Here is a 27,279-nt window from a genome sequence, read left to right as displayed (position 1 = left end):
AATGCCTAAAGCAATCAAAAAATAGACCTAGGTAAGTGTTTGCTAAAATCTGCACTAACTGTGAGTGACAATGCAAGGTTGGCTTAGCTGTAAATAATCATTTTATTTTTTTTTTGCCTCAGTCCTGTTAGCAGCAGCTGCTGCCTTTGCAGAGAGCAGTCGTGGCTAATGTTGTTGTCACGTCAGTTACCATTCACGTTTCACTTTGTGAAGAACTGGTGGTGTACAAACAGTAGTAATATACCTCTAATTTCTGCTTGGTGTGTTTATAAAACGAATCTGCAGGTGAGCAGGGACAGTTCTTTCCTGTGTCTGCCAGCTGTGGAGCATCATGCTGGTGTTTTCATGAGCAATCTTAGTAGAACTGGCACTCGGTAGGAACTGAATGCATTGAAATGTTCCCTTTGGTCCCACTGCCAACACGATTCCTGTGCTGACTGATAATAGAAGAGGAAGAAATTGATGTTGTCCTAGTAAGACATAAGAAGCATAAACGCACTGATATCCTGTCTGAAGATTTGATGCCCATTTTTGTATTTAATTAGGAATGTTGTCTTCTGTTGTAGGTTTAACTTCTATGATGGCCCTCCGTTTGCTACTGGGCTTCCTCACTATGGCCATATTCTTACAGGAACCATTAAAGATATAGTAACGAGATTTGCTCATCAGAGTGGTTTTCATGTTGACAGAAGATTTGGCTGGGATTGCCATGGCTTACCTGTGGTACGTGTAATCAATCTGGTTCCTCTTTCCATGTTGTTACCTGCTTATCAGTCAGCCTTCTGTTGCTCTTATGCCTGGCTTTGCTGCTAAAGGGGAAACGAAAGTTCTTTGTGTGTTGCTCTGGCTTTTGTGTGTATGATGATTTCAGGTGCTACTTACTGGTCACCTGCCCTTCTCCAGACACTCTGTTTATCACCATATGTGTTTATTTGTCAAGTATTTCAGATTTTTTCTTTTTTTCTAAAGATTGTAAAGAAACAATCACAGCAGTGTTATCCTTTGAAATACCTGCTTAGTTCAGGTGTAATGCTGGTGAAATCTCGGAGTGATAAAGGAGGCCCTTCAGCCTCATTAGAATGCAGAGAGCACAAGTAAACTATCCAGAGAAATCCTAAAGGCTTTTGATGACAGCGTGGGGTTTTTTGTTTGGTTGTTTTCAATGCTCCCAGGAATACGAGATTGACAAGACTTTAGGCATTAAAGGGCCAGAGGATGTGGCAAAGATGGGGATTGAAGAATACAACAACCAGTGCAGAGGAATTGTGATGAGATACTCAAAGGAATGGGAGGTAAGGACTCAGTGCACATTCTGCTGTATGTTTCTAATTGTACGTGTGCAGAAGTTTTGAAGCTGGGAGAACCTAGTTCTGTCTATTTGCTTAAGTGCATAAATCTCCTGACTTTAGCTACAATATTTCTCATTGGTGATCCTGAAAAGGGAACAAACAGAACAACATTCTGGCTCTGAGCAGGGAGACTGCTGTGACATCAAGAGAAGTTTAAGGTAACCTGGAGCTCAAAGTGTCTATAACTAGATATATTGCCCATCTCCCAGGTTTAGTGCACATCTCCTAGCTCCATCAGACATCAGGTTGTCCCTTTCTTCTTGTCTTCTCTTGTAGAGAAAACTGAAAGTAAATCTGACTTTGGTTTTCAGATGGAACCATGAGAGGAAGTGCACAATAACCTCTCTGCTTTTCTGCTCCCTACCTCACCCTCCTGCCCTTTTCAGTCTTTTCATTGCCAGAGTGTAGGACTATAACTTGTATTTCTGGCACAGTAATAGTTCTAGCATCTGATTTTGTCAGAATAGATGTGGGTAACCCCTCAGTCTTATAAGAGAATATTGGTCTAAACTTTGCATCGCATCAATATAGTGATAGGGAAATAAATGATCTGTGCAGACTCTTAAGATCAGGGAGTTTTCCAAGTAGGTGGGTTAGATATTTTCTTGAGAGATGCACAGGGTTTTTTTTCTGACTTTGAATAATATTCATCTTGTGCATAGAACATGGTGCTCCTTATTTTTGTCCTTAGCAGTGTAGCCAAAATAAAGTACCTTTAGCCCTGTACTTCGTATTTGCTGCCAGTCTGATATATCTGTGAAGTGATATCTTTTCTATGGCTTTCTGGAGATGAGGAGTGACCCCGGTGCTTTCCTAGCTGTGCCACTATATTACAGTGGCATGACAGCATGTAATAGCAAGTGCCAAAGGAAGAACAGGCCATATTTTTTCAGCCTTTGTGGCACAAGTCCTTCCTAGGCCAAAGGTTTTTCATTTTTTTCCCCTAGTTTGTAATCCCTAATAGAATTTTTTTCCCCCCCCCCCCCCATGAATTATCTAGCTACATTTTGAATCTGGGTATACTGATGGCCTCTGAGCAGTCTGTATCAAGGCATTCCTATACATAGTCTGAAGAAATGTAGTTCTCCTACAGTATCTACATCATCAGTTGTTTCTTTTTCTAGACAGCGTAGTCCTAATTCTTTAGTTTTACCTCGTGCAGAAGCTGTTCTACCTCATCACAATCCTCTGTATGTTCTCACCTCCTGCTGTATTTCTTTTGATTGAAATGACAACTTCTGGTTTGAGTATCACTTGCGTCTTGCCCTTAGTAATGTTTTGAAGTTATGGCCAGTATCTGAAGAAATGACAGCTGCCTTTGGTAGAATAGCTGTGGCCTAATCTAAGTGAGTGGCTGGATGAAAAGCACAGTTTGCTTTTTCAAATATGCAGTCATTTGTCTATGCTCTGAAATCGGGTAATTCAAAAACATACTCGATTCTTTGTTACTTTTAGAAATAAAAATTAAAAGATTAGTTCTAGCTCATGTTTCATTTTCCATAGTTCTTTCTTTTAACTTGCTGTGTTAGTCCAAATACCCAGTCTTTTGGTTGTAAAGGGATGTTGTATTTTGTTTTGTGCATAAGCTTGTGCATGTGTATGTGTGTATTTTCACACATTGACATATATTTCAGATTATTAATAAAAGTAATGAAATCGGTTTAAATATCTGGTTTGTGCTTTGACTGGTAGTAAATTAAAATGTTTTGGGATAGTGTTAGGCAAGGAATCCTGAGCATTCCTATTGGAGGTAGTGTTTATTTTCTGTCTGGAGTGGCTAGCAAATGTTTGAACCTTATGAAAAAAGGTTCCTTGGATGCGTAAGATCTTTCAGTGCTGAAACCAAACACAATACTCCAACTTCCCGGATCCTTGTATTATACAGTCCCAAACTTTGGATCTTTAACAGTGGAATGTCAGAGCGGCTTGAAGGTCAGAATCAAAACTGATCTATTTCAGGAGCTCAGGTTTTATGTGAATATATAGAGATGAGAGAATTAATTTGCTTTGTTTTCCCGTTACTAGTTTGACATTCAGTGTGGTCTGTGTGTAACAGTATCTGGACAGGTGTCTCTGGGCTTGGTTATTTGCAGAGTGAGGAGTTCTGATAGCTGTGACACCAGCAGGAGAGCGCCACTTGTCCAAGTGAATCCCATAGCTAGCTTATTACTCATTAGTTTTCATATTCTGTGCCAAGGGATGTGACCGGAATGCGTCCTGAGACAGGGACTACCACCTGTCGGTCTTGTGGTCTGTGGCAGCCCTGTCGCAGCTTTGGGAAGCCAAAGAAGGCAGTTGGCCCTGAACCAGTTTTGATAACTTCTTGTGACCTATCAGTTTCTCTCAGCACTTCTTTGTCTTCGGATGACATCATGTTTCCATATAACTGAAAGCTGATAGACTGTGTTCTACGTTTTGATTCTCTGCAACGAGTAGTTTTAAAAATAGAAGCAAAACCACTGTAATAAAAAGCAGTCATCAGGTATTTGAACCTTGGCTGAACCTTGAGCGGTCCGTCTATTTGATGAACGATCCAAAATGATCCACCAGTTCTGTTTAGTAGCGTTGAACACGTTTACCTGTTGTATGACTTTGGTTCTAAACAATTTTGTTCATGGTTTCATTCTTGGCTTATTTTTATCTGTTTAAGTACGCTGTTTGGACCTGTTGTCAGGCTAAAATATTTCATAGGTTTGTTTCATTGATGTGAGACAAACACTGCATTTAAAAAAAAAAGCTGTTTTACAGAATAAATATTGGAAATGTATCAGGATATTTAATGTTAAGATGCCTTTCAAGCTGTCTGTTTGTTTCTTAACAGTTCAATGTTACCAGATTAGGACGCTGGATTGATTTTGAAAATGACTATAAAACTCTTTATCCTGAGTTTATGGAGTCTGTGTGGTAAGTTAACTTGTGTACATTGCATATATGCTTTATGAATTTGAAATGTTAAGAAGGCTTCATTTATTGTAAACATCTGTTGGTCCATACATCGCTAGAACTGATTTGAACTATGCCAAATTCAGATAAACAGTAGGCAAAATAATTAAGATGATGTGAAATCTTTTGATGTCCAAGTGAGGCAATTAACTGACCAAGTTTTTTCTTCCTCAGGATAGCAGGGTTTATCAAAATAAAGTACAACAGTATTGCTTTTATGGAGCCCTGAAATCCTACTGATTGATGCCAGCTTAAAAGGAATTCTGAAGATCTACCACTATGTTCCTTGCTTAGTTTAGGAAATTACATTATATCTCTGTATCAAGGCATTCCTATACATAGTCTGAAGAAATGTAGTTCTTCACATGTTCTTCTTGATGTTCTTCACACTGTCAACTCCAAATGGGAAAACTACCCAAACTGTTCAGCTCTAAACCTCTTCTTCAAACCTGAATTTAGAGGCTGGTAATCTGCTGTTTTTGGGTTTTTTTTTGCATTTGGCAACTGTCTTAGACTCCTGGTGCAGAGCTAAGTAACATTTTGGCAATGGATTCAGGGTGACTGTTGGAATGCCAAAAGGCAAGATTCCCTTATAGGTTAAGGATAATCAAATTGACCTGACACAGTGCAGAAATGGCACCATTGAGTCCTTCAGGCAACAGAATTACAAGGTGAATTGCAGGGAGAGGTTTAGCAGAGTATGTGCTGACAAAACGCCATTGAAAAGCAAATGATATGCATAATAAAGTATTATTGATGGTCCTTAATATTGTTTTACTAATAACCTTTAGCTGTGTAGTTAATTACATACAGTAATGATAAAGGACTGACAGAATTTCTGGATGTCTCTGAAGCCATTGTAGAGGGCTGAAGTGCCAGTGGTTTTTCAGTGAGTGTTGAAAAGGTGGTGGGAAGGTAGCAGATGTTTAACTAACTTATCATTATGCAGAGTTTCTTCGGTTAAAGCTAAGGCTGGCAATAAACCTTCCTTTTATACATTATAAAAATACTTAGTGGCACCTTAAATCCTGTTTAACTAGCATCTCCCAAAGACCATGTGAAAAACAAATGCGGTATGAGATTTCAGAAAGTATATGGGCAGACAACCTCTTAATTTTGTACTTTTTTGCTTCCTGGTGCTATTAATTTTCTGTGTAATTGTGTAATGAAATACATTTTTTTTTAAAGTATCTTTTAAATTGAATTTTCTGGGAAGTCTTCTAAGTCTTGGAGCAGCCTGTTACAATACTATTGCCAGCCTGCTCTCACAGTAGGTGGAACCACTGGTGTTTGCCAGAGTGGATGGAGGAGGGGAATGGAAAAAAAAACACACACACACACACACACACAGAATGTCAGGAGTTGGAAGGGACCTGGAAAGCTCCCCCAGTGCAACCCCTGCCACAGCAGGATCACCAGAGCAGTCACACAGGAACACGGCCAGGGCTTTGGGTGTCTGCAGACAAGGAGACTCCACAACCTCTCTGGGCAGCCTGGGCCATGCTCCAGAACCCTCACACTGACAAACTTTGTGCTCATCTTCAGCTTGAACCTCCTGTGCTCCAGCTTGGGACCATTGCCCCTTGTCCTGGCATTGGCCATCCCAGAGCAGAGCCTGGCTCCTTCCTCCTGACACTGCCCTTTCCCAATGGATCCCCAGGAATGAGGGCACCCCTCAGGCTCCTCTGCTCCAAGCTCAAGAGCCCCAGCTCCCTCAGCCGCTCCTCAGCAGGAGATGCTCCACTCCCTCCATCATCTCTGTGGCCCTGCTGGACTCTTTCAAGCAGTTCCTGTCCTTCTGGAGCTGAGGGCCCAGCACTGGACACAAGATTGCAGCTGTGGTGTGAGCAGGGCAGAGCAGAGGGGCAGGAGAACCTCTCTGCCCTACAACCACCCCTTCTCATCCACCCCAGGATGGAAAAGGAATGCAGGATGCCTGTTTCAAGGCTAAGGGAGATGCTTAAGAAGAGCCATGTAACTGTAGTTATTGTGCTTTTGACAGGATAATATACAATTTTCTTTAAAAAAATCAGATTATTACCTAGGCAATCATCAAATAGAGAATTTGTGTTTCTGATGTTACATTTTATGTCCATTAGAGGTGTTCATTTGAATGGTAGATTCTAGTGCGCTTCTCTTATGATTGATTTGACTTTTTTTGTTAATATGAGTTCCTTTTTAAATAATAAAAGTTTTAAAACTTTAGTGTCTGGCTAAGTACAAAAGAGAAACTGCAGATTAATTTCTGCATTGACTATAACCTGGTGACCATATCGACCTGTCCGGTGTTTTTACCTGTCTTTGTTTTCCCTGTGGCAGTAGAATGCTGCTCTTAGGCCCTGACAAAAACCATTGATAATAATGGTAGTGAGCATGGCAACCATGGAATTTTTGGTTAAAATATGGTAAGGGTTTTGTCTTAGTCTTTTAATCAGCTAAACATATCTTACTAGTGATTTGTGGTGGTGGTGGTTTATTTTTGTTTGTTTTCCTGTGTCTCTGGCTCTTCCTGAGGCTTGCAGTTCTGGAGTGGTCTCAACTGGAAGTTGTGGCTTTCTATGAAAGGGGATGTTTTCATTCATGATGTTTATGGAGAGTTCGGTGATCTAATGTAATACTTGTAATAAATGGTGTTTCCAGTGGTGGCTGATTTCATCCAAATTCTTTAGACTTGAAATAGTTTAGGATTCAGACACCAAATATATCTTTTATTAATATCTTGTTTTGTAGAGATATTGTACGAGCTCAGGATGCTAGAGAGCATTCCTTTTCATAGTTTATAATGGGTTTGTTGGAAATGGTGGTTTTGTAAGCGTTTTGGTGCTGTGCCATACTGTGGCTAACAGAGTAGAATGAATTTTCAGCCTGCTAAATTTTGGCTTAGAACAAAACCGCATCCAATGATAAAATTGTGACATCCCGGCAGAATTTTTCAGGGGAACACTGCATGTTGGTGTCAACAAGAGGTGATTACTGCATTGGTTTCTCATGTGAAGATGCAGTCAGCTCTTCATGTCTTAAATACCTTAAATGGTACTTTTAAGCTCTGATTCTGTAGAACTTGTATATCCATCCTGCAGCCAGATCGAGTCTCAATGATATAGTGTACTTCATGGAAAATAGCAGCAAACAAACACACAATGCATTCTTGGTTGTTTTGGGTTTTGTTTTGAGTTTTTTTTTTTTGGGGTTTTTTGTGGTTTTTTTTGGCTGTTTCTTGTACAGCTCATGAGACGGGTGCAGTAAAATTTAGAGCAGTTTGATGCGATCTTAAACTTTTTACTGATCTTCAGTTGGTCTGAGAGAAGCACATGAGCTATGGAAAAAAACAACAGACTAGTAAATTATTGTCTTCACTACTGGCTTGTTACGTAGTTCTCAGGCTGGCTGTGTTTATACCTCAGGAACAGTTCTCCCTGGCCACTGAGGAGAAAGCCTGTGAAGTGCTGAGGAGAGCAGGGAGTAGTTCTGCCGGCAGAGCTGTGGCCTGCTTCTGGGTGTGATGACTAGGGGTTTTAATTTCTTCCTTTGCACAACCTTAGGGTCAGTTAAGCAGCTTTCTGTCAGCATCTAGTGGCTACATTTAGCAATTGCAGTCAGCATAATTCAATTTTGGAAACGGTTGAGAGCTTCATGTGTCTTCTGAAAGGCTTGCTTGTATAGTGCAACACCACAGCGTGCTTATGTAGCACTGGTAGTGCCAACACTTCTTACTGCTTGTATACCCTAAGAAGATACTCTTAAGTCCTTTAGTGCTAACACTAGATAGCAGGTGTGGAGATAAAGAACATTCCTAGTTACGGTAGAAAAACAGTACTTTACGTGTTTGAGATCATGGCTGTATGCTGAAAACTGCTGTGGAAATGCAGTATGGAGCTCCCTTTGGTAATGGGGCTTTTTGTCCATTTCTGCTTTCCCTCCACTGGATCCATCTCAGTCACTCCAGCTTTAGTTTTCCCTTTAGGATTGTCATTAAAAGGGGACCTCTCCTTTCTTCCTTACCAGGTGTGGCCTTTGGCCTCGCAGCTCTGCCCTTTGATGTTCTGTAGTAGCATCAGGCTTGGGGTGCCACTGCGCTACTTCTAGGCTGCTGAAGAGGTTGTAGGTAGCCCCTGGGACTGAGCCTTGGGTTACCTGACTCACTGTAGCTTTGCTTTAATTTTGGCTTGAATTTTTTTCCTCCTCTGTATTTTTAAGATGAGCTCTGTCACTGATGTCAGTGTCCAGCTGCCTTAGCCCTTCTCAGCGAGCAGGTGAATGGGGACTGCCCATTAAGAGGAGGGCTGGTTTGTGGTAAAGATCAAAGTGACTGGATTGTTACGTTGTTTTGTTCCTTTTCTGTGTAAGCAGTGCAAGTTGTTTTCTGACTTCTTTTTTTTCCCTGCATGTGGAGTTTATCCAGCATTAAATGATAATGATTTCAGAAAAAACAGATCTCTGGATCCTAATAGAAATCCCTATGCATTTTGTGTGTTCTGTGAATCTCTGATGATTCTCTAGAGACACTGCTCATAAGAAATCTGTTTTGTCCATTTTTCTAACGGCTGTCTGCATTTTTTCTCATAGTTCTTTTGCACATGTAGTGCTCTAGTCTTCCTGTTATCTTCTTACCCTTCTGGTCCTTTCTGTTTTATCTCCTTACCTGGGTTTTAAGGAGGAATGCAATGAACTCCTACTGAGTTGGATGATCGTTTGGATGTCTAGCATCAGTTTTAGATTCTTGTTTTCTGATATACAGATGTTTTGCACTTCTGGCTTAATCCAAAGTAATTCAACACACTGATCCAGAGATTATGTCAGGAAATCCCCTCACTCTTGCTGGTTGAGAGTCTGGAGGGTAAACCTGGAGCAGAATGATCTCTATGCTGGGATTTTAAAGCGTTCATTGGTAGTTGAACATAAGTTGACAACTTCTGTACTAGGCTCTGGAACAACAAATGCTTTTCGTGTCTGTCTTTAGAAGGTGTCTGTCAAAGATACTATTCTAAGGACAGACTGGCTGTGTTTGTTACTGGACCTTATGTTCCTCTTAGGTTCGTGCTTTTGTTGACTCATGTCCAATGCTGTTTGAGTTCTTTTTTCTGTTTTTTCATTCCCGTGCATCTGTTTTTGATTGTTGCTTTCTTTTTGATTTCATACTGTTTCAAGTGTTGCTCATGAGTCACGGGAGAATTATATTTCTCAGAACCTCTGCTGTTAAAGTGCTGTTTGGATGCAGTCTGATACCCCAAAGAAACGGCGTTAAGAACCCAAGAAGCTCTAGGATCAAATCCTTCTCTTCAATATGAAGTGAATGTGCATGTTTGAAGAGGGCAACTTGATTTTGCATCTAGGATGCTAGAGGATACTATGGAATGCTGAATTTTGTGTGAGGTGCCAAGGGTATTTTGAGTATTGCATTGACTGATTCAGTATCTTTTGGAAGCACAAACTCCCTTTGTTGGGATGTGTTGTTTGTATGGGGGGTGTGTGTGACTTGGATCAGTGAATATTGTAGCAAAGTTCTAATTTCTTGGAAGTTATGTCTATGAGAGTAACTGAGAGTCTTGGTTAGACTGGGCTCTAACCAGGTGTATCATCCCCTGTGACACTTGGGCTACAATAAATGTGTGTTTTCAGTTTGTATCGTGCTTTATAGAAGTGAAAGCTACGTTGCATCTTTAGAGACCAGATTCTCTGTTAACAAGTAGTTGAAATATGCATCTTGAGTTCATCTGTTCCCCAACCTCATTTTCCTTCAGTAAAGGAGTATGTAAGAGCTGCTGCCACAGCCAAGAGGATGCAGCTGAGGTTTATTTTTCTTTACATTTAAGGAGAAACATAACAGGATTCAGGGGGACAGGGTTTAATTTTAAAATTCTGTGAATAAACTTTACCTGGTTGTCAGTAGAAAGGAGCTCTGTGGTTTTGTTAGCTTATTTCTTTAAGAAAGGACTCCACTTTCAATTTTGACTTACAAAGCCAGAGCCTCTTTCTTGCAAATTGTCAACATCTTGGGAACATAAGGGTTAAATCATTGTTTAATATGTTCTTGTTTAAAATATCCTCTTGAATTTTTAAGCAAAACGTGGGGTCCACCTGTAAGTCACTCATACCAGCTTCATCTTTAGCAGTTGCTTTGTTTTAGGTAGGCAGTGGTGCTGGCAGGAGGCTCTTTGGGAGTAATTTCCCATGCATTTTTGATGGTCACACAAGAACTGTTCTCAGAAGCTTTCTTGTTAAGGAGTTTTTAAGATGACAGAACAGCTTTCTGTAGTGATAATGAGGGCTATTGCACCAAGCGGGAGTCTTTGCTCGGTCACAGTCCTACTTATTATGTTGGGATGGCTGTCTGAGAGAAGTGGTTATGATCAACTACAAACGAGGAGTCCTTAGGAACTGCAGTGAGAGCTCTGAAGAATGCTGGAGTGAAGCAGGGAAACAACTGGGGAGCACTTAGTTTTTGTTGTAGGGCAGAATTGCCACAAGAGGGAGATGCTGGCTTGGATTTTTAACTTGGCAGCTCCATCTAGTGTTCGCCTTTCCTGAATTTTGCGGTTATATTTCCAGCTGAATTAAATATTCAGTGTTTCTCTGAGTTAGTTTTCTTCTGTGCTGTTAGTAGGCAGTGTTCTTTAGAAAGTAGGGATAAAGTGGAGGTTTTTTTCTGTAGGTATTTTAGTTAGCTGTTTTTGAAAGGCAATTTGAACACCTTCAGTAGAAATGCTACCACTTGTCACAATCTGCATTAATTATGCTCTGTGATGGATTTTTTTTTTACCTTGCATGAAAACTTCTGCAATTAGACAGCTCAAATGTATTTGCTGAAAGCTGATTAAACTGTTCATGAATCATTTTAATAAAAAGCCTGATTTATATTGATGCAATTTTAAGTTGATACGGTCTTTGTGGTAAAACAGATGCGCTCACTACTGTGTTTTGGCTTTGGGTTAGGAGTTGGGCAGCCACAACTTGCCTGTGGGTGACATTTCTTCCTTTAACAGGGTTACTTTTGCTATGTGTCTGTAAGGTAAGGCAGCTTTGTTGCTCTGAAAGACTTGTGAGTTTGGCCCCTCCGTGGCAGAACTTGATGCTGCTGAGGGTCTCTGAGCCCTCATTCATCTTAGAGTTCAGATTATTTAATTCTTCTGGTGTCAGTGACCACTGAGAGGAAATTTTGGACTTTTACTTAGAGGCCTATGGATGAATCTGAGTGAACTGCATATGACAGTCTGTATTTTCTCCAGCTGTCTGATCCACAGAGTAATAATTCTTCTGATTAAGATACTGTATGACTTCCGTGACAAGCCAGTGCATATCTTTTGATGTTCCTGTTTCAGGCTCCAGGTAGAAATCGATGCAATAATCTACTTGCATTTTGTCTTGAAGATTAGGATTTCAAGCATAGAAGGCAAGACACTGACTGAAATACAGGTCTAGATTCTCAAGCACAGAATGACAGCCTGCAGGAAAATGTGCTGCTTGCCAGGATGGAGTTGGTTGCTTAGCAATGAGGTACTTATCTGGAAAGGGACCCAGAAAAGTGATCCAGGATAGTTTGAAAACATAGTTTGAGTAAAGGAGTTTTTAAATTCAGTGGTGTTTAACAATTTGGATGTGGAATTAGAAGACCAGATTCTGCCGAAACTCTGATTTTGTTTTTCAGTTGAATTTGGCATGGTTATTTAAGGCTTTACCTGTTCCTGCCTTTGCTCTTAAGGCAGCCAACCTGCAGACCATACTGCTAAGCATGCAAGTCAGTGAGACCTGATCAGCTGATAAATTGTGATGGTCCTTTTGCAAACCCTGCAGGATACAGAGAAATACAGGGTTCTGTCCAACACGTGGACATGCGATGAGTTGCTACGTGAAGCATTTCTCTTCCAGCTTCTCTTCATCTTGAGCAGCGACTCCATTTGTCCTATTGTAATATTATGGGCTGTCTTGATTATTTCAAGAAGATGTAAGAATCCAGATACGCATTGATGACTTTGTAAGCAGAGTTAAAGCTTGATGTGAGACTGTGATCTTGGACAGGAGCTGAGACCAGAGTGAGATGAGCTAATAAAGGAGAATATTAATGTGAACGGTGGGACCACAAAACTGAGTGTGTTACCTTGCATGATTAGCTGTGCCCTCTTGGGCAAAATGGTTCTTCAGATTGTCAGGATTTCCTCTGGGTGTGCTGCAGGTATCTCTCACCTGTGTCTTCTGTAGCACTGGTGGCTGTAGGAGATGCTTAAGATCATGTGATAAGGGAACAGCCATGTCCCTACATGTCTTCTCTCTAAGTTGTGACTGATTTTAGCCTTGTTAAAAGTTCAGATTTCATGTGGTCTTCATCTTCAAGAAATTTGAGAAAGATTAATCAGCAATGTGGATTTGTCTTTCTAATTACTATGTGCTGTGCAGTCAGTGCATGGAAAATCAAGCTGGTAGAATCTGGGTAAAGCTAAAAATCAGCAAGAAACACAGTTGCAATCAATTTGTCTCCTTTTGACTTGCAAATATTGTCTTTAGCTGATGATTGATTGTTTAAAAAAGATGTCATTTAGAACGGCACTCGAGCGAGAGCAGAACCCCATTTTGCAGTTGATTTACTAAATTTGAAAGTGCTATTCCATGTTCCTTGTCTGCTTCCAGGTGGGTTTTCAAGCAGCTGTATGACAAAGGACTTGTGTATAGAGGCGTTAAGGTCATGCCTTTTTCAACTGCATGCAACACCCCACTGTCGAACTTCGAGTCCCATCAGAATTACAAGGTAAGTCAGTGTATGTTACCTGTTGCAATCAGTTTTCTCTATTGTCTTTAGTTTGGATTTGGAAAGCTTCAGTATTTTTTGCTTGGTGGTATGAAAGGATGTTATTACACTCCAAACTGATTGTAAAAATTCAGGTAAATGGGATAATTTTTATTGTATTTTGCTGAATGTGCTTGGATCACTCGATCCCAGCCTTCTTCCCTGTCCTTCATGGTTACTGCTTACAGTGCATACTTTGTTTTATTCTGGTACATTACTCTCACTTCATCTCTGGGTTTTCACCTTGAGTATTGCACCGTGGTGGGTTTCTGTGGTAAATAGAGGAGAGCTGTAGCTGTCCCTGTCTGTGCAGGTCTGAAAAGAAGGTGGTCCTTGGAAGAGTTGAAACCTTTTGTGAGGGATTTAATAAGGATTGTCAAAGACTGTGTTTGGTTGGAGAGCAGGAGGATAGTAGCTCTTCTAAGAATCAGTAATTGAGATACAGAAATTGTTTTACCTCATATATCGAATGCCTGGTATTCTGTTTTATAAGATGTTCCTTTACAAATGAATGACTAGATATAAGAGGTGCAGCTTCTCATCTGCAACAAACTTGCGTTCACTTATGTGAAGGCAGAACTTGTGTCCCAATTTTCCAAATTCCGTGTTAGTTTGTGCACAGAGGTTTTGTATCCTTTCCAATCCCCTCCGTATCCTTACATTGTGAATCTTCCACTTGTGTTGTTAGAGCAGAGAGCTAGCACAGAGTGACATCTGGGCGTTTTTACATCTTGTCTAAAAAAGGCCAATTTGCTGGCCAAAAATAGTGTTTTTAAAGCAAGCTTTTGTACTTGTAGTACAATGCAGTCCTCGGATACTAGAGCTTTTAGTATTTCTAAGGGGTATGTGACCATACTGAAGAGTAAAGGTTTTGTGATTTAAGAAAGTGAGACCTGCAAAGATACCTTCACTTGTGGCTGCCTGACAACTGGAATTACTTTGCTCATACTTACTGACTGATATTTCATAGAGGCTGAGATTAATGAGCTTTCTTTAGAACAAAGACTAGGATTTTTTCGTCTGTGTGCGTGCCCCTTTTCCATAGAGAAAAGCTCTTTTCTCTTCTTGAGTCTTAATGAAATTTTTAGATGCTATTTCCTGCTCTAGAACCGGTAAGGTGTGTGTGTGGGGTGTGCTGCTCTGCCACTTCATGCAAAAATTATCTTTTTTGTCTGCTGGAGGTGGCGTTTTGTCGACTGAGATGCTGTAAGCTGCCATGATTTATTCTTGGAGAGAGCAGTCATTTCTGGGTGTGAGGCAGCTGTTATCTTTCTGGCTGTGGAAAGCAGGCTTTGGCTTCTGTTTATTGATCCTGTGAGAATCGGGACACAAATCATGAGAAACAGGACACAAGAAGCATGCCTAGAAAATCTGAGTTAGGTGGCTAATGTACACCGAAGTAAACTACGTCAGCAGCTTGTATTACGTTTAACTGAAGAAGTTTTGTCTTCAGGTGAAAGCAGGCATAATTTTGTGAGCAGATAAAACACTATACAATGCCATTACTTGGCAGCCTGGATGTTATCTTTTTGTATGGCTTGCCAGTTGTTTTTATCTACCTGGTCAACTTGAGTGCTTCAGAAAATGAAGTGAATAGCCTGCAGAGTTGTTTAACAGAGACAGAGCTGTAGTGAGAGCTCGATCTCTGCTGGGTATTGAGCGCGGCTCGAGACTTATGTAATATTTATGTTTCACTGTTGACTGCACCAGATGTTCACAGAAAATTCCCTCTGGAGCAGCCCTTAGCTCAGACATAAATAGCTGCCTGTCCCGTGATGCCGTTAACTGTTCCATGATGCTGGATAGAAACCAGAGCGCCTTGCACTAGACACGGTGAGGGCACGAGACCTATTCCTGTGTTCGGGGCCTGTGCACGTGGCACCCGTTTTTCGTTTGGCGTTTGAAATTAATAGTGAAAATTTCACATTTGCAAGGTTAGACTTGCTTTTGCAGCCTGCTTCTCGTAACGTGTGAAATGTGAAGTGACTGAGTAGGATTGTACTTGTCTGAAAGAAAAACTTGTCTCCAGGGTTTTCTTTTGACTCGTTTGGAGGCAAAGTTTTACAGAGTAGCTGGCAAAGGTCTCCTTCCCTGAGATATTTTTACTCTGAAATAGTGATGTACTGTTGGTAAATACCCCAAAGTTTTCCCTTGTTAACAACAGCTTCTTGGTAAGAGATTGTATCTTCTTAAGTAATGGCTCTTCTTCCTGCTCTGTGACTCTAGAGGAAAAGGTGGGAAAAGGCTTTGTGTAACAGCGTCTGAGGAACTGCTGATTTTTGTGATGGTTGAGTTTGATTATAGGTTTTTAAAAGGGGATTATGACAAGTACCTGAGGGAACTGACACTCGGCTATCTTTGGTGTTGTGACAGCTGATTGCCAACCTCTCACTGCGAATCTGAATTTTCAACCCTGTGACCTTGCTGTACAGACAGTTTGCACTGGTTTCATGGAGGAACATTGTGCCTGGTGTTCTCTTCAAACTTTGTTGCCATTTCACCGTCTACCACTCCAGTGATGAACTGGGCAAGTTGCAAGACAGGCTTTGGTGGATGACAGTAATAGTTACTACTTATTAGATTTGCATTCTCTCACTACTACACGCAGTAAACCTTCTTCCCCACCCCCTCTGCCCTCCTCGTCCCCTCCTCCCCCTTTGACTTTATCTTGTTTTTAAGGACGTTCAAGATCCTTCAGTCATTGTGAGCTTCCCACTGGATGAAGATGCAAGTGTTTCTCTTGTCGCCTGGACCACGACTCCCTGGACCTTGCCCAGTAATCTGGCCCTTTGCGTTAATCCAGAATTGCAGTATGTAAAATTGAGAGGCAAGTGTTAACTGAAGGTGGCACACAATGAACACTTCTTTCTTCAGTGCCTGTGAATGTGTACTTACATTTTGTATGATAGACTGTTTTATGCTAAACTTCTAGCACTTTGCTGGGGTTAGATCAGTGTTATTTTGTAGAATGAGATTTACGTCTTATGTGACCGATGATTTCTGACTGCTGTGTTTTCTTTAATTTTACATGCATTGTGAGGACTGTTCCCCAAAAGATATTGACAGATGAAATAAAGAAGAACAAATGTTTTATCTGTCATTTAAAGTCACACTGTATTTGAGAGACCAGGGAAGTGTGACTGGGTGTCCTCAGCTTTTTCTTCTTCCCATCTTTCTTGAGGCCCAGCCTCATAAGCAAGTCAGTGCTGTATGACAGCTGAGTTGCAGTGACTCAATGTCTCTGTACATAACAGACCCAAGATGTCACATGCTAGTCTCAACCTGGCTCAAGTGTGTTTTTTAGGCAGGGTATATACGATGGTTTCCAATGTAAGAGTGCATTTGTCCAAGTGCCATGGCTTGCTCATAGACCAGTTGGTTGTGCCTGGCTAAACAAGTTGTACTACAAGGCAATCTCTTTCATGAGAGCACCCAGCACATTAGGAATTGTGTCGATAGACCGTGCAGCGTGCTTGAGCAATATCGGCTGTTGCTTTTCTCTTTGCTGCTTCAAATAGTTTTCCAGGGTGTGCAGTTCCTTTTTTTTCAGTTGGCAATGGAGTATGTTATGATGTGTCTTGCTTTTCACTCAGTAAAGGAATTAATTTTATTCTTGAAATGCAGTCATCTTTAATCCTATCTTGATCTACAAAACAATTGGTTTTGGTTTTTAATAAATAAAAGAAGCAGGAATTTGGATAGGAGTACTTCTTGCACTGCTGTTTTCAGGTTCTCCCAAACTGCTCACCTTTTCTGACTTTTCAGTGTATGTTTAAAAAAAAAAGAGATAATTCAAGTTTATGATGACATTTAATCTGGAGTAAAAAATGCCAAAGGTGTCATTTCCAGTTCCAACATAACCACGGGAATCTAATGTGTACCTAAGATGTTAATCAAGAAAAGTTGCAGAGGCCTTTATGGTGAACTCCAGGTGTTTGGGTTTCTTTGGTTTAAGAGAGAACTAAATATGTTTCAGTTTTCAAAGATTTTAACGTAAATTTGGTCATCTCAAAAAAAGTTATTGAGTACTTTCAGAAGTAACGCCTGTGCCAGCCTGAGATGCTGAGTGGTTGGGTTTGGATGTCTTTGGCCTACAGTCTGCTGCTGAGGGAGTGACCCTGACTGAGTGGGTAGGCTAGTAGTCTGAATAAAATCTGTCGTTGAAGTTAGGAGATCAGGGTTATTTGGGGGCAGGTTCTGGGTTTCCTTCATAACATTTCACTTTTTGTTTGTATTTACCTGCTTTAAAAAGAAATCCAACCATAAAATTGACTGGAATGATAAAACAGAAAAGCAGAATAAAAAGTGTAAACATTGCCCTCAGTGTCACCTTAATAATACTGATTTTCTGTAGTAATTGTCCATCTTCTGATTGTTTTGGTTGGTTATATTGAAAATCTTCAATTGGTTTTCTTTAGCACACTGATGATAGACAAGGTAGGGTATTTCTGCCTCTTGTACAATAAAACTACACTGAAAATGAGTGAACTGAGCTTCATCTTGTGATTTCTGCTTAAACTTAACTTTTGAAAAGCATTCGTCAAGTGGCTGAATGGGGAGACAGTGGCTGGAAACCAGTGGTCAATGGCAGGATTGTTCTGGGCAGTTTTATAGCTAATTTGATACCATCCTGCATAAATGGAAAGGTTTTGATTTGATACCATCTTGCATAAATGGAAAGGTTTTGTAATGGTGCACTTGAGGGTATCGACATCTATGTAACTTTTTGTTTTCTTTTATATTCCAGATCATGTCACGGGAAAGATTTACATTTTGATGGAATCCAGGCTGATAGCACTGTACAAATCTGAGAGTGAATATGAGATACTTGAGAGGCAAGTGCAGAAATCATTACACACTTGTTAACTTCCAGTATTTTTATAGATCAGAGGTTAAATGTTTCAGGAAGTTGGATTTTGCAGTTATCTAAAGGTGGGTTTCCCTGCATGTGTGTATATATCTTGCAAAAATCTATAAAAGAGACTGAAATGTACTAGAAGAAATCAGTCTTGCACATGAAGCTACAAATAGAACACAAGTTTCACTGTATTGTTATATTGTGTTGGGAGGAAGAAAAAAAGAGGTTCCTTAGTCCTTCCTTTTCCTGTGCATTTCCTTAGAAAGACATGACTTTAATTAAAAAATCTCAAAAAAACCTGAGATAGTCCAAATGCTGAACACTTTCTAAACATTAAGTAAATACTTACAGGGAAATGGGCAAAAGGAAAACGGTTGTCTTTAGCAAGCAAATGCTGCATCTGTAGGATGGTCTACTTAAGTTACCCAGTTAGTGGCAGTTACTGTTTTCTGAAGACTGCTTATTCATCCTGGTTCAGTGGAAAAATGTGAATTATTTAGTAAGTCACAGTGGTTAAGGGTTGCAGGTATTAAGTGCAGTAGCGCTCTCACACAAACTATGTAGCTCGACTTCTTTGAAATCTTTTCGTCCCTTTGTGTTGCATTTGAGTCTATTTGCATATTACACACTTCAGTTCTTCACACAGTTTTATGCTGCTGTCTCTTTGGATTCTAGAGAATCCAAAACAGAGATTTGTGATCTCTTGAGAGTGAGGGACTACTGCAGTGACCTTAGGAGTCCATTACTGCTGTAAGTTAGGTCACGAGAAGGCAGCACTATGTAAATTTTCAGCTTGAACTTCAGGACTTGTTTATAAACAAAGTATTTCAGATACTAAAAGAGAAAATCAGAAATGTGATCCCCAACCCTTACCTTTCATTTGCTTGCATTGAATAAGAATTTAACTATTCTTTCTTTAAGCCAGTTCTAGAGCTTCATGTTGGTTCTGAGCATTCCCGCATCTGTGTGGCTAAGCGCTGGGATGCTTTTCTCTCATCTGATCCCGATTAAGCACCTCAAACATTCCTGAAGCTGTTTATAATATAAAATATATAAACTATCCATGAAGCTGTGGCTTAAAATAGAAATATCCTCTTTTCCTAGTGGATATTATGTATGCTGAGCTGAGAAGTCCTGCTTTTTAACTTGGCATCAAGTACTGCTTTAGTTCCTTTTTGTGCAAGGAAACAGCTGTGAAGCATTCCCCACTTTGCTATAGTTTAGAGTTTTTTGGTTTGACCATTGCTTTGGAAGATGTGGATCAAGAACAGTACAGGGAAAGACCACAGCTGTGACACATAGATAGGTATCCCATCTATTACATGAAGTTGTATTTTAAGTAGACTTTTTTCCGGAAATGGAAGATTTAAGCACTTTCAGGAGAGTTCTGAGTGGTGAATCCCAGCCTGATCACCATCTCTGTCGACTGTTGTCAGAAGCCTGAAGAGAGCTGGATCTACAGGCTCTGTCTTGCATTTCTTGTCTCAGCCAGTCCTGTCTGTGCTGGCTCTTCCTCTGAGGTGCCCGTGGAGAGCCTGGGTGCCTAGTTTTAGAACAAGAAATGAGGCATCCAAGCTTTAAACGCTGCAGTATGCTATATCGCAGTCTTCTGTGCGTGTCACTTTTAGGTGGCTTGGATCAGTGCATATTTGCTTCTATTGAACTTGCTGAGCTACTGGGCTTTCTTGTTACGTATATGGAATTGAAATTGTGTTTTACCCAGAAGCTCCTTGCCCAGCTTTACCAGAAATAGATTGTTATTAATGCTTAATTCCTACATCAGTTTACAATGACTGCTTGATTAAAATACCATCGGGTACAAGCGTACCTGTTGACTGTTAACAGAGATGCAGTAAGACATATTATAGTTTTTGTCCAAGTCTAGATTGCTGAAGAGATGGGAAGGAAACTATTGAGAAAATAATTTTCTGCACTTTAGAAGTCAAATTCTGTTAGGGATAGGGAAAAGGAAGTAATCAAAAAAGGCATTGATATCGGCTGACGAAGTAATTTTCAGGTTGTTAACTTGTGTTCATGTAAATCTTTCTCTTCAGGTTTCCTGGCGCTGCTCTTAAAGGCAAGACATACAAACCGCTCTTTGAATATTTTATTCAGGTAAGATGAATAAGTTTGGTGCTTGATACAAAGACAAAAATAAAACCAATTCTCAATATTATGTGTTTATATTATAAAAATCTTGTGTCCTAATAACAAACCCTGTGTCGCACTAAAGTAGATCAAAATCCTAGCGAACGGTTGGAAAAAAAAAAGCTTGACTTTTTCTGTATTTTTTTCCCTCAAGTTCTAAACACACCTAGAGTAAGAATTCAGCGATAAACCGTAGTGTGACTTCAGACTGCAGAAAAACTGCCACTACACATTAATTAATGTTATCTCAACTTTTCATCTGGTGAGCCTCTGCTGTCTGCCTTTTAAGTCTGCAAATCTTGTATTCACAAGAGGATGACTTTGACTGTGCATAACAGTTGCAGACGTTAGTGTGTTTCATTTGAAGAGTTAAAAGCCTTTGCTGAAATAACTGCTGATACGTATGGTGTTCATGGATATCTTCCTGTGCAGCACTTAAGCATTGTGTAAGTCTAGCATAGTTAATAGCTCCGGAGGTGATAATAGAATATATGGCTATGAGAGAGGGGGTCGAGAATTTATATATTAAAAAAAAAAAGATTAAAAATGGGTTATAATTTAGAAAGAGCTGAAGTGGATTACAGCACTGCTTGCCATGCAGCTGTCGCTTGTGTAAGGAAATTGGTCATTTCTAACTGCCGTATGTTCGAAGCATGGGCTGAAGTCAGCAAAGATGACCTGTTATTTCTAGAGGACAGATCAAGCACGTAGTATTTGAATCTGAAAAATGGGACTGTGGGTGGAAGAGTTTGGAATGGATAAAGTTTTTGAGTCCTGCTGTACTTCCAAGGAGCAGATGGGCATCTACTGTTTTTTGTAGAATGGGTATCTTATCTCAAAATATCCCTCTTCAGAACAAGCCCAACCTAGTATTTTGTAACATGTTTGGTTCAGCTGTGACTGCAGACTGCACTGATTTTTTTTTTTACTACTTTAGGAATAGAAAATAGCTCCTTTTTTCTTTATATACATACTGAACACACTGCAAATTGTCATCTCTTTTCTTGGCCATTCTTTGTTTGGGTTTTTTTTTTGTTTACTTCATACTTGCCACCTTCTCATTATCGGGGAGAAATAAAGAAAATGTATTACTTGTAAAAGCAAACTTTTTTAAAAATTGGAAGGTATGGTAGACATAGAAATGCAGGATGAACTTCTGAATATAGAATCTATAGTAGCTTTCTTGGTTGAATGCTCCCCAACAGGAGTGCAGTGATTTGTAGTCTGTTAACTGTGTGAAGATCTGTGGCTGGGAGAGTAATTGACTGTGAGGCCTTCTGGAGTGGTCTTGATTTAATCACATTTGATACTGTTTAAATGCAGTGTACAGCCTGGGTGTCTTAGCTGTGGGAAACGATTCAGTGATGTTAGGAATGTCACATTTTACTCTGTCATTTATTTTTGATGCAGTTCTTGACTCTGGCAGGTGGCCCCAGTAGCTGCTGCTTGTTCTTAAGAAATCTGTTTTGCTGTATGTATGAAAACTGTATTTTTGTGTTGCAGTGTAAAGATAAAGGTGCCTTTGCTGTGGTAGTAGACAGTTACGTGAAGGAGGAGGAAGGCACGGGTGTTGTACATCAGGCCCCCTATTTTGGAGCTGTGAGTATGAACTACGTGTCTGTTACGTTCATTTTGTCCTCACACATTACTTGGCTTCCCAGCTACTGGGGACGGGTCTGTCAGGGTGATTTGGATATTAAACAGTCCTCCCATTTGCTGCTTACAAATGCAAGAATACAGTGTAGCATTGTATCCTAATGAGTTCCTTCACTCACTGGTGCCCTTCCTGTGCCAGGCTGGAGATTTTAGGTGTCCTTTGATTTGGTTATTGTGGTACTTGAAGTGTACTTTTGAGTGTCATTGAGCTTAGCTTTTCTCAAAGTCTAAATTTCCAGCTTTGAGCAGAAATGATCCATTGCACTGGTAGTCAAAACTGACTTTGCTAAGTGCTGATTTTGGGTGGTAACAGTGGTTCTGCTCAGGACACTGCCCCTGTTCAGTGTTGCAATTTCATTATGTATTGGGCTTTTAGAGAATGAAAAAAATGCTTTGACTGCTTTTGTACTGAGATTTTTGTCTCTCGGAAGGATTTGGATGCACTCATTCTTTTTTCTATCTTTATTGTCCTTTCAGTCTATTATTCTGAAGGTTAAGAGGGATAATTTTTCATGGATTTCATCATTTCACTTTTTAGACACATGAATTAAATGCACTGGTTTAGACTCATTGTCCTTTTTGTTTGCTGTCCTGTCTTCAGCCACTATCCAAAGATGCCCTCAGAAAACCTGCAGTAGAACTGCCAATGCCCAGCAATTAGCAATCCCTGGACCACAAGCTCTACCATTATTTCCAGAAACTGTTGGCATTAGTTATAGGTCTCTTCTTATTCATAGGAAATATCCTATCCTTTTCTTTCTTTTTTCTGAGGGGTGCATCCATTGTGATGTTGTTTCCCTTGTCACCATGAATGTCGTATGAAAAGATGTGCCAGCTTTATACGGCTGTGGATAAAGAGAATCAGACTGGGCTGTATGTTATTAGTTAATAAAGAAATTCCTGGTGAGTGCTGATAGGCTTTAGACTTAAGACACTTTACTTGCACCTCAGATATTCCCCTGTAGCTAAATCTTGTGAGGACTTGACTGAAGGGTGAGGGAGCAGACTTGGTTTTGAGGCAGGAGCTCTTGCTGTAGGAGATGGAGTAAAGGAAGAGAATAGAGGAGCAGCTCTGGAAGAAACTTTCCTTTGGCTGCTGTGTTGTTATGTATTTACACAACACAGTTAAGTGGTTGGAACCAGCTTGCTGGAAAGCCTGACTGGCCACTTAGAGCAAGGATTATCTGCCTTCTTTTGTTTGATTTTGTTATAAGCACACAGGTTTATGTAAACACAGAGGAAAAAAATCTTTGTGTCTCTCTTCTGGAAAGTCAGCAATGATCTTTAAATCCATTTTTTAAACAAACAAACAAACATGAGAGTATCAGTTAAATGCATTGCAAAGAAAAAAATACATAAAATGCTTGTGTGAGGAAAAAGTGCGCTATCATCACAAACAAAACTGCACTCGTTTGCTAAGGAGCAGCTTGACTTTGTGATGCGTGATGCATAGACCTGAGCCAACTGGATATGCTGCCTTTAGAAGGAAATTGCATAGTGTATGTTGCACTTAATACTGCTGCCTTTTTTCTTTTGGGATGCATGTGGTTCACTTTTGACAGCCCACTGATTTATCTTTGTTCAGAAAAGCTCACAAAGGGTTCTGGTTTAGGTTCAGAAATTCCTCACTGTACAGTAGGCTCTGTATAGAGTCCTGAGTGTGCCATGTGTTGGCATTAAACGTTTGCCCTTAAGTAAACAAGCTTAGAGGAAAGAAAGGAGATAACTCCAGACTGTAGGCTTCTCTGTGAATTCCTGGAGTGTTGTGTTGAAGATGAACAGGAAAGAGGAAAGTGGTAAGTGAAGCAGGAGGCAAGGGTCAGAGGAGAAGAAAGAGCACAGCCCTCCACAGAAAGTGTCTCTATCCCTTCCCCTCGATGTGAATTAAGTCCCTTTAGTAGGGATAGAAAGGAAGTTACTGTTTTGTGGTTTTGTTTTGGTTTTAAATTCTACTTACTGATACATTTTCTGTATTGCCGATGGCTCAGGAATGTATCCCTCTCTAACAAAATAGAAACTAAAAATTCACCTTCATTTAGTGCCAGGATATGTAGTTTCATTGTCTTGTGTGATGCCTTCGTCAAGTACAAGCTGCCACACGATATCAGAGCGTTCTATTATTTCAGTTCAAAAGAAATCAAAATTAAAGCTCGCAGAACAAGACAAACCTGTATTAAAAACTCTAAACTCGTTGTTTAGACACTGAACTCTAAACTCCATATTAACATGACACTAAAATTCAGTTGCTCCGGGATGTCATCACGTGTCGATGTATCTGCAGTCAACTTGAAAAGCTGTAGTAACGTTTTGATTTGCATGCAAGCCTTGTACTTCTAGTGCCTGCTCAGGGAGAGTCATAGATGTGTTACTGTTGCACTTCCTTTTCAGTGAACCGCAGAAGTATACTTGGTTTTTGTTAGGAGGAGCTGGAGGTGAACCTTCTGACTTCCTGTTTGTTGTTGTTGTTTGTTTCTTTGTTTTAAAATTTCAGACAGAAAAGCTTTGAGCTCTCAATGAGCTATTTAACAGCTTCTGCTTCATTCATTCTGTGTATGGTTTTTAACTTTTGTTTGTAATCTTTCAAGAGATCTAATTGTGACAGGGGTTTAAAAAGGAACACAATGACTTCTGTCCTGCAAAGAATTGAAATTTGTCTTAGTTTTCCACTGGAGCTGAGCATTTGTGGATTTCTCTATGTGCCTGAATATATTCTTTGATTGTGGCTACTGAAGCAAATCTTCATTAAATCAAATGGTGGGTCAGTCTGGAAAGCTTTCACATTCAAATTGAGGTCTTCAAAGGAATGAACTGTAGAAAACCGAAATAGCAAATCCCTTTACATATCATCGGCTGCATCAGCGATGCAAATCAAGGTGAACCACATCTTGACCTAGGTCCTGCAAAGTGGAAGGTTTGTTATTATGTTTTAGCTAGGTCATGAGCATGCCAAGCTTTGTAGTTTTCGCTGGCTGCTTCTTCAAAGCCTTTTACAATTCACTGCCAAATTGAAGATGATGTTAGCTCTGTCATCTGGCCTTCATTTTCAACATTGCCGTCTGTTGCTGTATCTCAGCAATAACAGCTGCTCAAAGGTCAACTGAGAATGAACTTATCTCAGTTAATCTATTGACCGATTGACCAAGTGGAGGCTGAGTAAGAATGGAAAGAGACTGATCTAGAGTAAAACGAATGCTGTAGCTGAAGAGGTTTTTGGTTTTTACATGAAATAGCCAGCTCCACTGTGTCTAGGGATGAGTTTCATCATTGTAAAATATACTGCTGACCAACAGGCAACATCTGCTAGGCCTGGCTTGAGGGCACTGGTAACTACAAGGACTGCTGGGCAGGGTTGGAGGTACAGAATGAAGATCACAGAAAGGATCTGGACACCCTGCTCTGTCACTTCACTCTAAAGTTGGCTCGCAGTATTGGTTATATCTAGGAAAGAAAAAATGAGCTAGCTATGGAGCACTTGCTTATTTACACACTTCTGGTGTGATCTCCTTAATCAAGGTTGATAAATTGCTTTAGAGTGCAACTCCTAAGAAGTAGCTCCTGTGGGCTTGATTTACAAGAGATAAATGAGCTCTAAACATAGTGGAGGGTAACAGTGCAACTGCTCTTAGTTTTGGTGGGCAGGGTCACTGCAGCTTCTGCTTCATGCTACACAAAACTTCAGGTTTTGCCTCTGAAGTGTGTGGTTTCCCCATTTCGTCAGAGCAGCAATACAGGAATCGCTAGGACTCAAAAAGCAACCTGGCTTGGTGCAGTCTTGGACAGGGTCGTGCTCCTTGAGGAGACAGAAATGATTCTGTGAATGTGCTGAGAGTGACTGATCTGCAGCTGTCCCCTTCTTCCTTCCCCTTCCACACCCAGTAACGTTCTCTGGCCTTAGGGCAAGAAAGTGGATGATCTGGAGTGGTGGTTGGTTGAGATACAGACTTGGTTTGACTTCAGACTTGAAATTAAAAACTAAGCTTTCCTTGAACTTTCCTATTCCCCTAATTTGTTTTGCTCTTTTTAAGGATACCATTGTTATGTTAATGAAAAATCTGAAGTGACCCTATAAAAAATCCTGTAAAATACATCTTTTCTTACGCTTTTTGGGTATTAGTGAAGGCTGAGTATTTTGCTGTTCTTGTCCAGTCACCACATTTTCTATTTAATATTTAATTTTGTGTTCCAGGGGTGGATATTTTAACCAGCGTCTTGTATTTCTATAACCTGGCTCTTGCCTCTTTTGTAGGATGATTACAGAGTCTGCATGGATTTTAATATTATTCGGAAAGATTCCGTGCCTGTTTGTCCTGTTGATGCATCGGGCTGCTTCACAGCAGAAGTGGCTGACTTTGCTGGGCAGTATGTGAAGGTTGGTGGTCCTGGAGAAAGTAAATTGCCACTTCATTCCAGTTAAATTTTATATATGATAAAAGTGTTCTTTTCTTTGCCTAAGTGGCCTTGTCCTCAGTGTGTCTCTGGTATCTGGAAACATCAGAATGTGTTTTAACATTTTGAACAATATTGGAGTTGTTTATTACAATATCTGAAAAGTGAAGAATGTGAAATGTAAGCAATACTGTGTATCTAGTAGTGAAAGGGAAGAGGAGTATCTCCTCTTTGTATCTGCTGCAGAAAGAGTCTCATTTTTTCCTTCTTTCTTAGGGAAATGTTATGCATGCAGTCTCTAGGCAAGTTTGCAGAGGCCTCCCTTACCTCTGGATAACTTCTGAATTCACAGATGTCATTAAGTTTGTACCAGGCAGCTTTAACACGACTTGTTAAAGGAGAGAAATCCAGTCATTTTCCCCACCTGTGGGATGTGTTGCAATGTGAATTTATTTGCTAGTACATGCAAGAGAATGCATGTGAAAGGAACCCACAGGAACTCCAGATTGCTACGGAGAAATCCACAGAAAGGAGTGCCTCTTTAATTCTATGTGCTAAGAAAACACATCGGGTTTCCTGCTGCTACAGTTGGATAGCAAAGTGTGTTCCTGTAAACGCAGCTTGAAAAAGACTTAAAAAATTTGCATTGCATTTGAACTCAGCTATTGCTGCTTCCTGCTGTATATGAAGGCAAATAAGAAAACCCTGGCGGCTGTGTGTTTAGGTTCTTAGTGGTAGCAATCTGAACTTAAGGCTCTTGGAAAATATTCACATGATGCTGAATTCTTAGCTTATTAATATTGCTGCATCATAAAACTGTATATTTTTTCCTTTCTTAATTGTTGACACTTGTTTGTTCGGTAGATTGTCTTTGATTATTAATATACAACTTCCAGCTTAGAATGCAAATCCTGTTTAGTTAGTATTTAGTATTTTAGTTAGCAAGGTATTTTAAGAGATAATTCAACTTCTGTAGCTGTAGACACGTTAGAGGAATGTGTTGTAATGAAGCTTAAATATTAGGTAAGAAGCACTAGTAAAGTGCTTTACTGGGAAGACTCAGTAAAAGATTTAATACATTAAATAATATTACTTCTGGCTTGTATTAGTGCATTTGTATTTATGTTTTGTACACAGTTGTTGTGTGTATGTGGAAACAA

General features: G+C 40.1%; 1 protein-coding gene across 1 annotated transcript in view; it reads left to right on the top strand.

Annotated features, from left to right (window-relative positions):
* The window catches only part of LOC104536506 (isoleucine--tRNA ligase, cytoplasmic-like), a gene marked incomplete at its 3' end in the record, with an annotated part of 54,422 nt that overhangs the window by 109 nt on the left and 27,034 nt on the right, over positions 1-27,279 (top strand). The window contains exons 1-10 of the mRNA XM_010179133.1: positions 1-31; positions 567-723; positions 1,173-1,292; positions 4,171-4,253; positions 12,915-13,032; positions 15,751-15,898; positions 17,819-17,906; positions 19,984-20,044; positions 21,581-21,676; positions 25,980-26,102. The exon at positions 1-31 is cut by the window's left edge and continues 109 nt beyond it. Of these exons, the coding sequence (XP_010177435.1) occupies positions 1-31; positions 567-723; positions 1,173-1,292; positions 4,171-4,253; positions 12,915-13,032; positions 15,751-15,898; positions 17,819-17,906; positions 19,984-20,044; positions 21,581-21,676; positions 25,980-26,102 (1,025 nt within the window). The remainder of the gene's footprint in view (positions 32-566; positions 724-1,172; positions 1,293-4,170; positions 4,254-12,914; positions 13,033-15,750; positions 15,899-17,818; positions 17,907-19,983; positions 20,045-21,580; positions 21,677-25,979; positions 26,103-27,279) is intronic.

The sequence above is a fragment of the Mesitornis unicolor genome, unplaced genomic scaffold, assembly GCF_000695765.1.
Source record: "Mesitornis unicolor isolate BGI_N332 unplaced genomic scaffold, ASM69576v1 scaffold14962, whole genome shotgun sequence".
In the NCBI taxonomy this organism is placed as follows: Eukaryota; Metazoa; Chordata; class Aves; order Mesitornithiformes; family Mesitornithidae; genus Mesitornis; species Mesitornis unicolor.
This window is presented reverse-complemented; position numbering and strand designations above follow the sequence as displayed.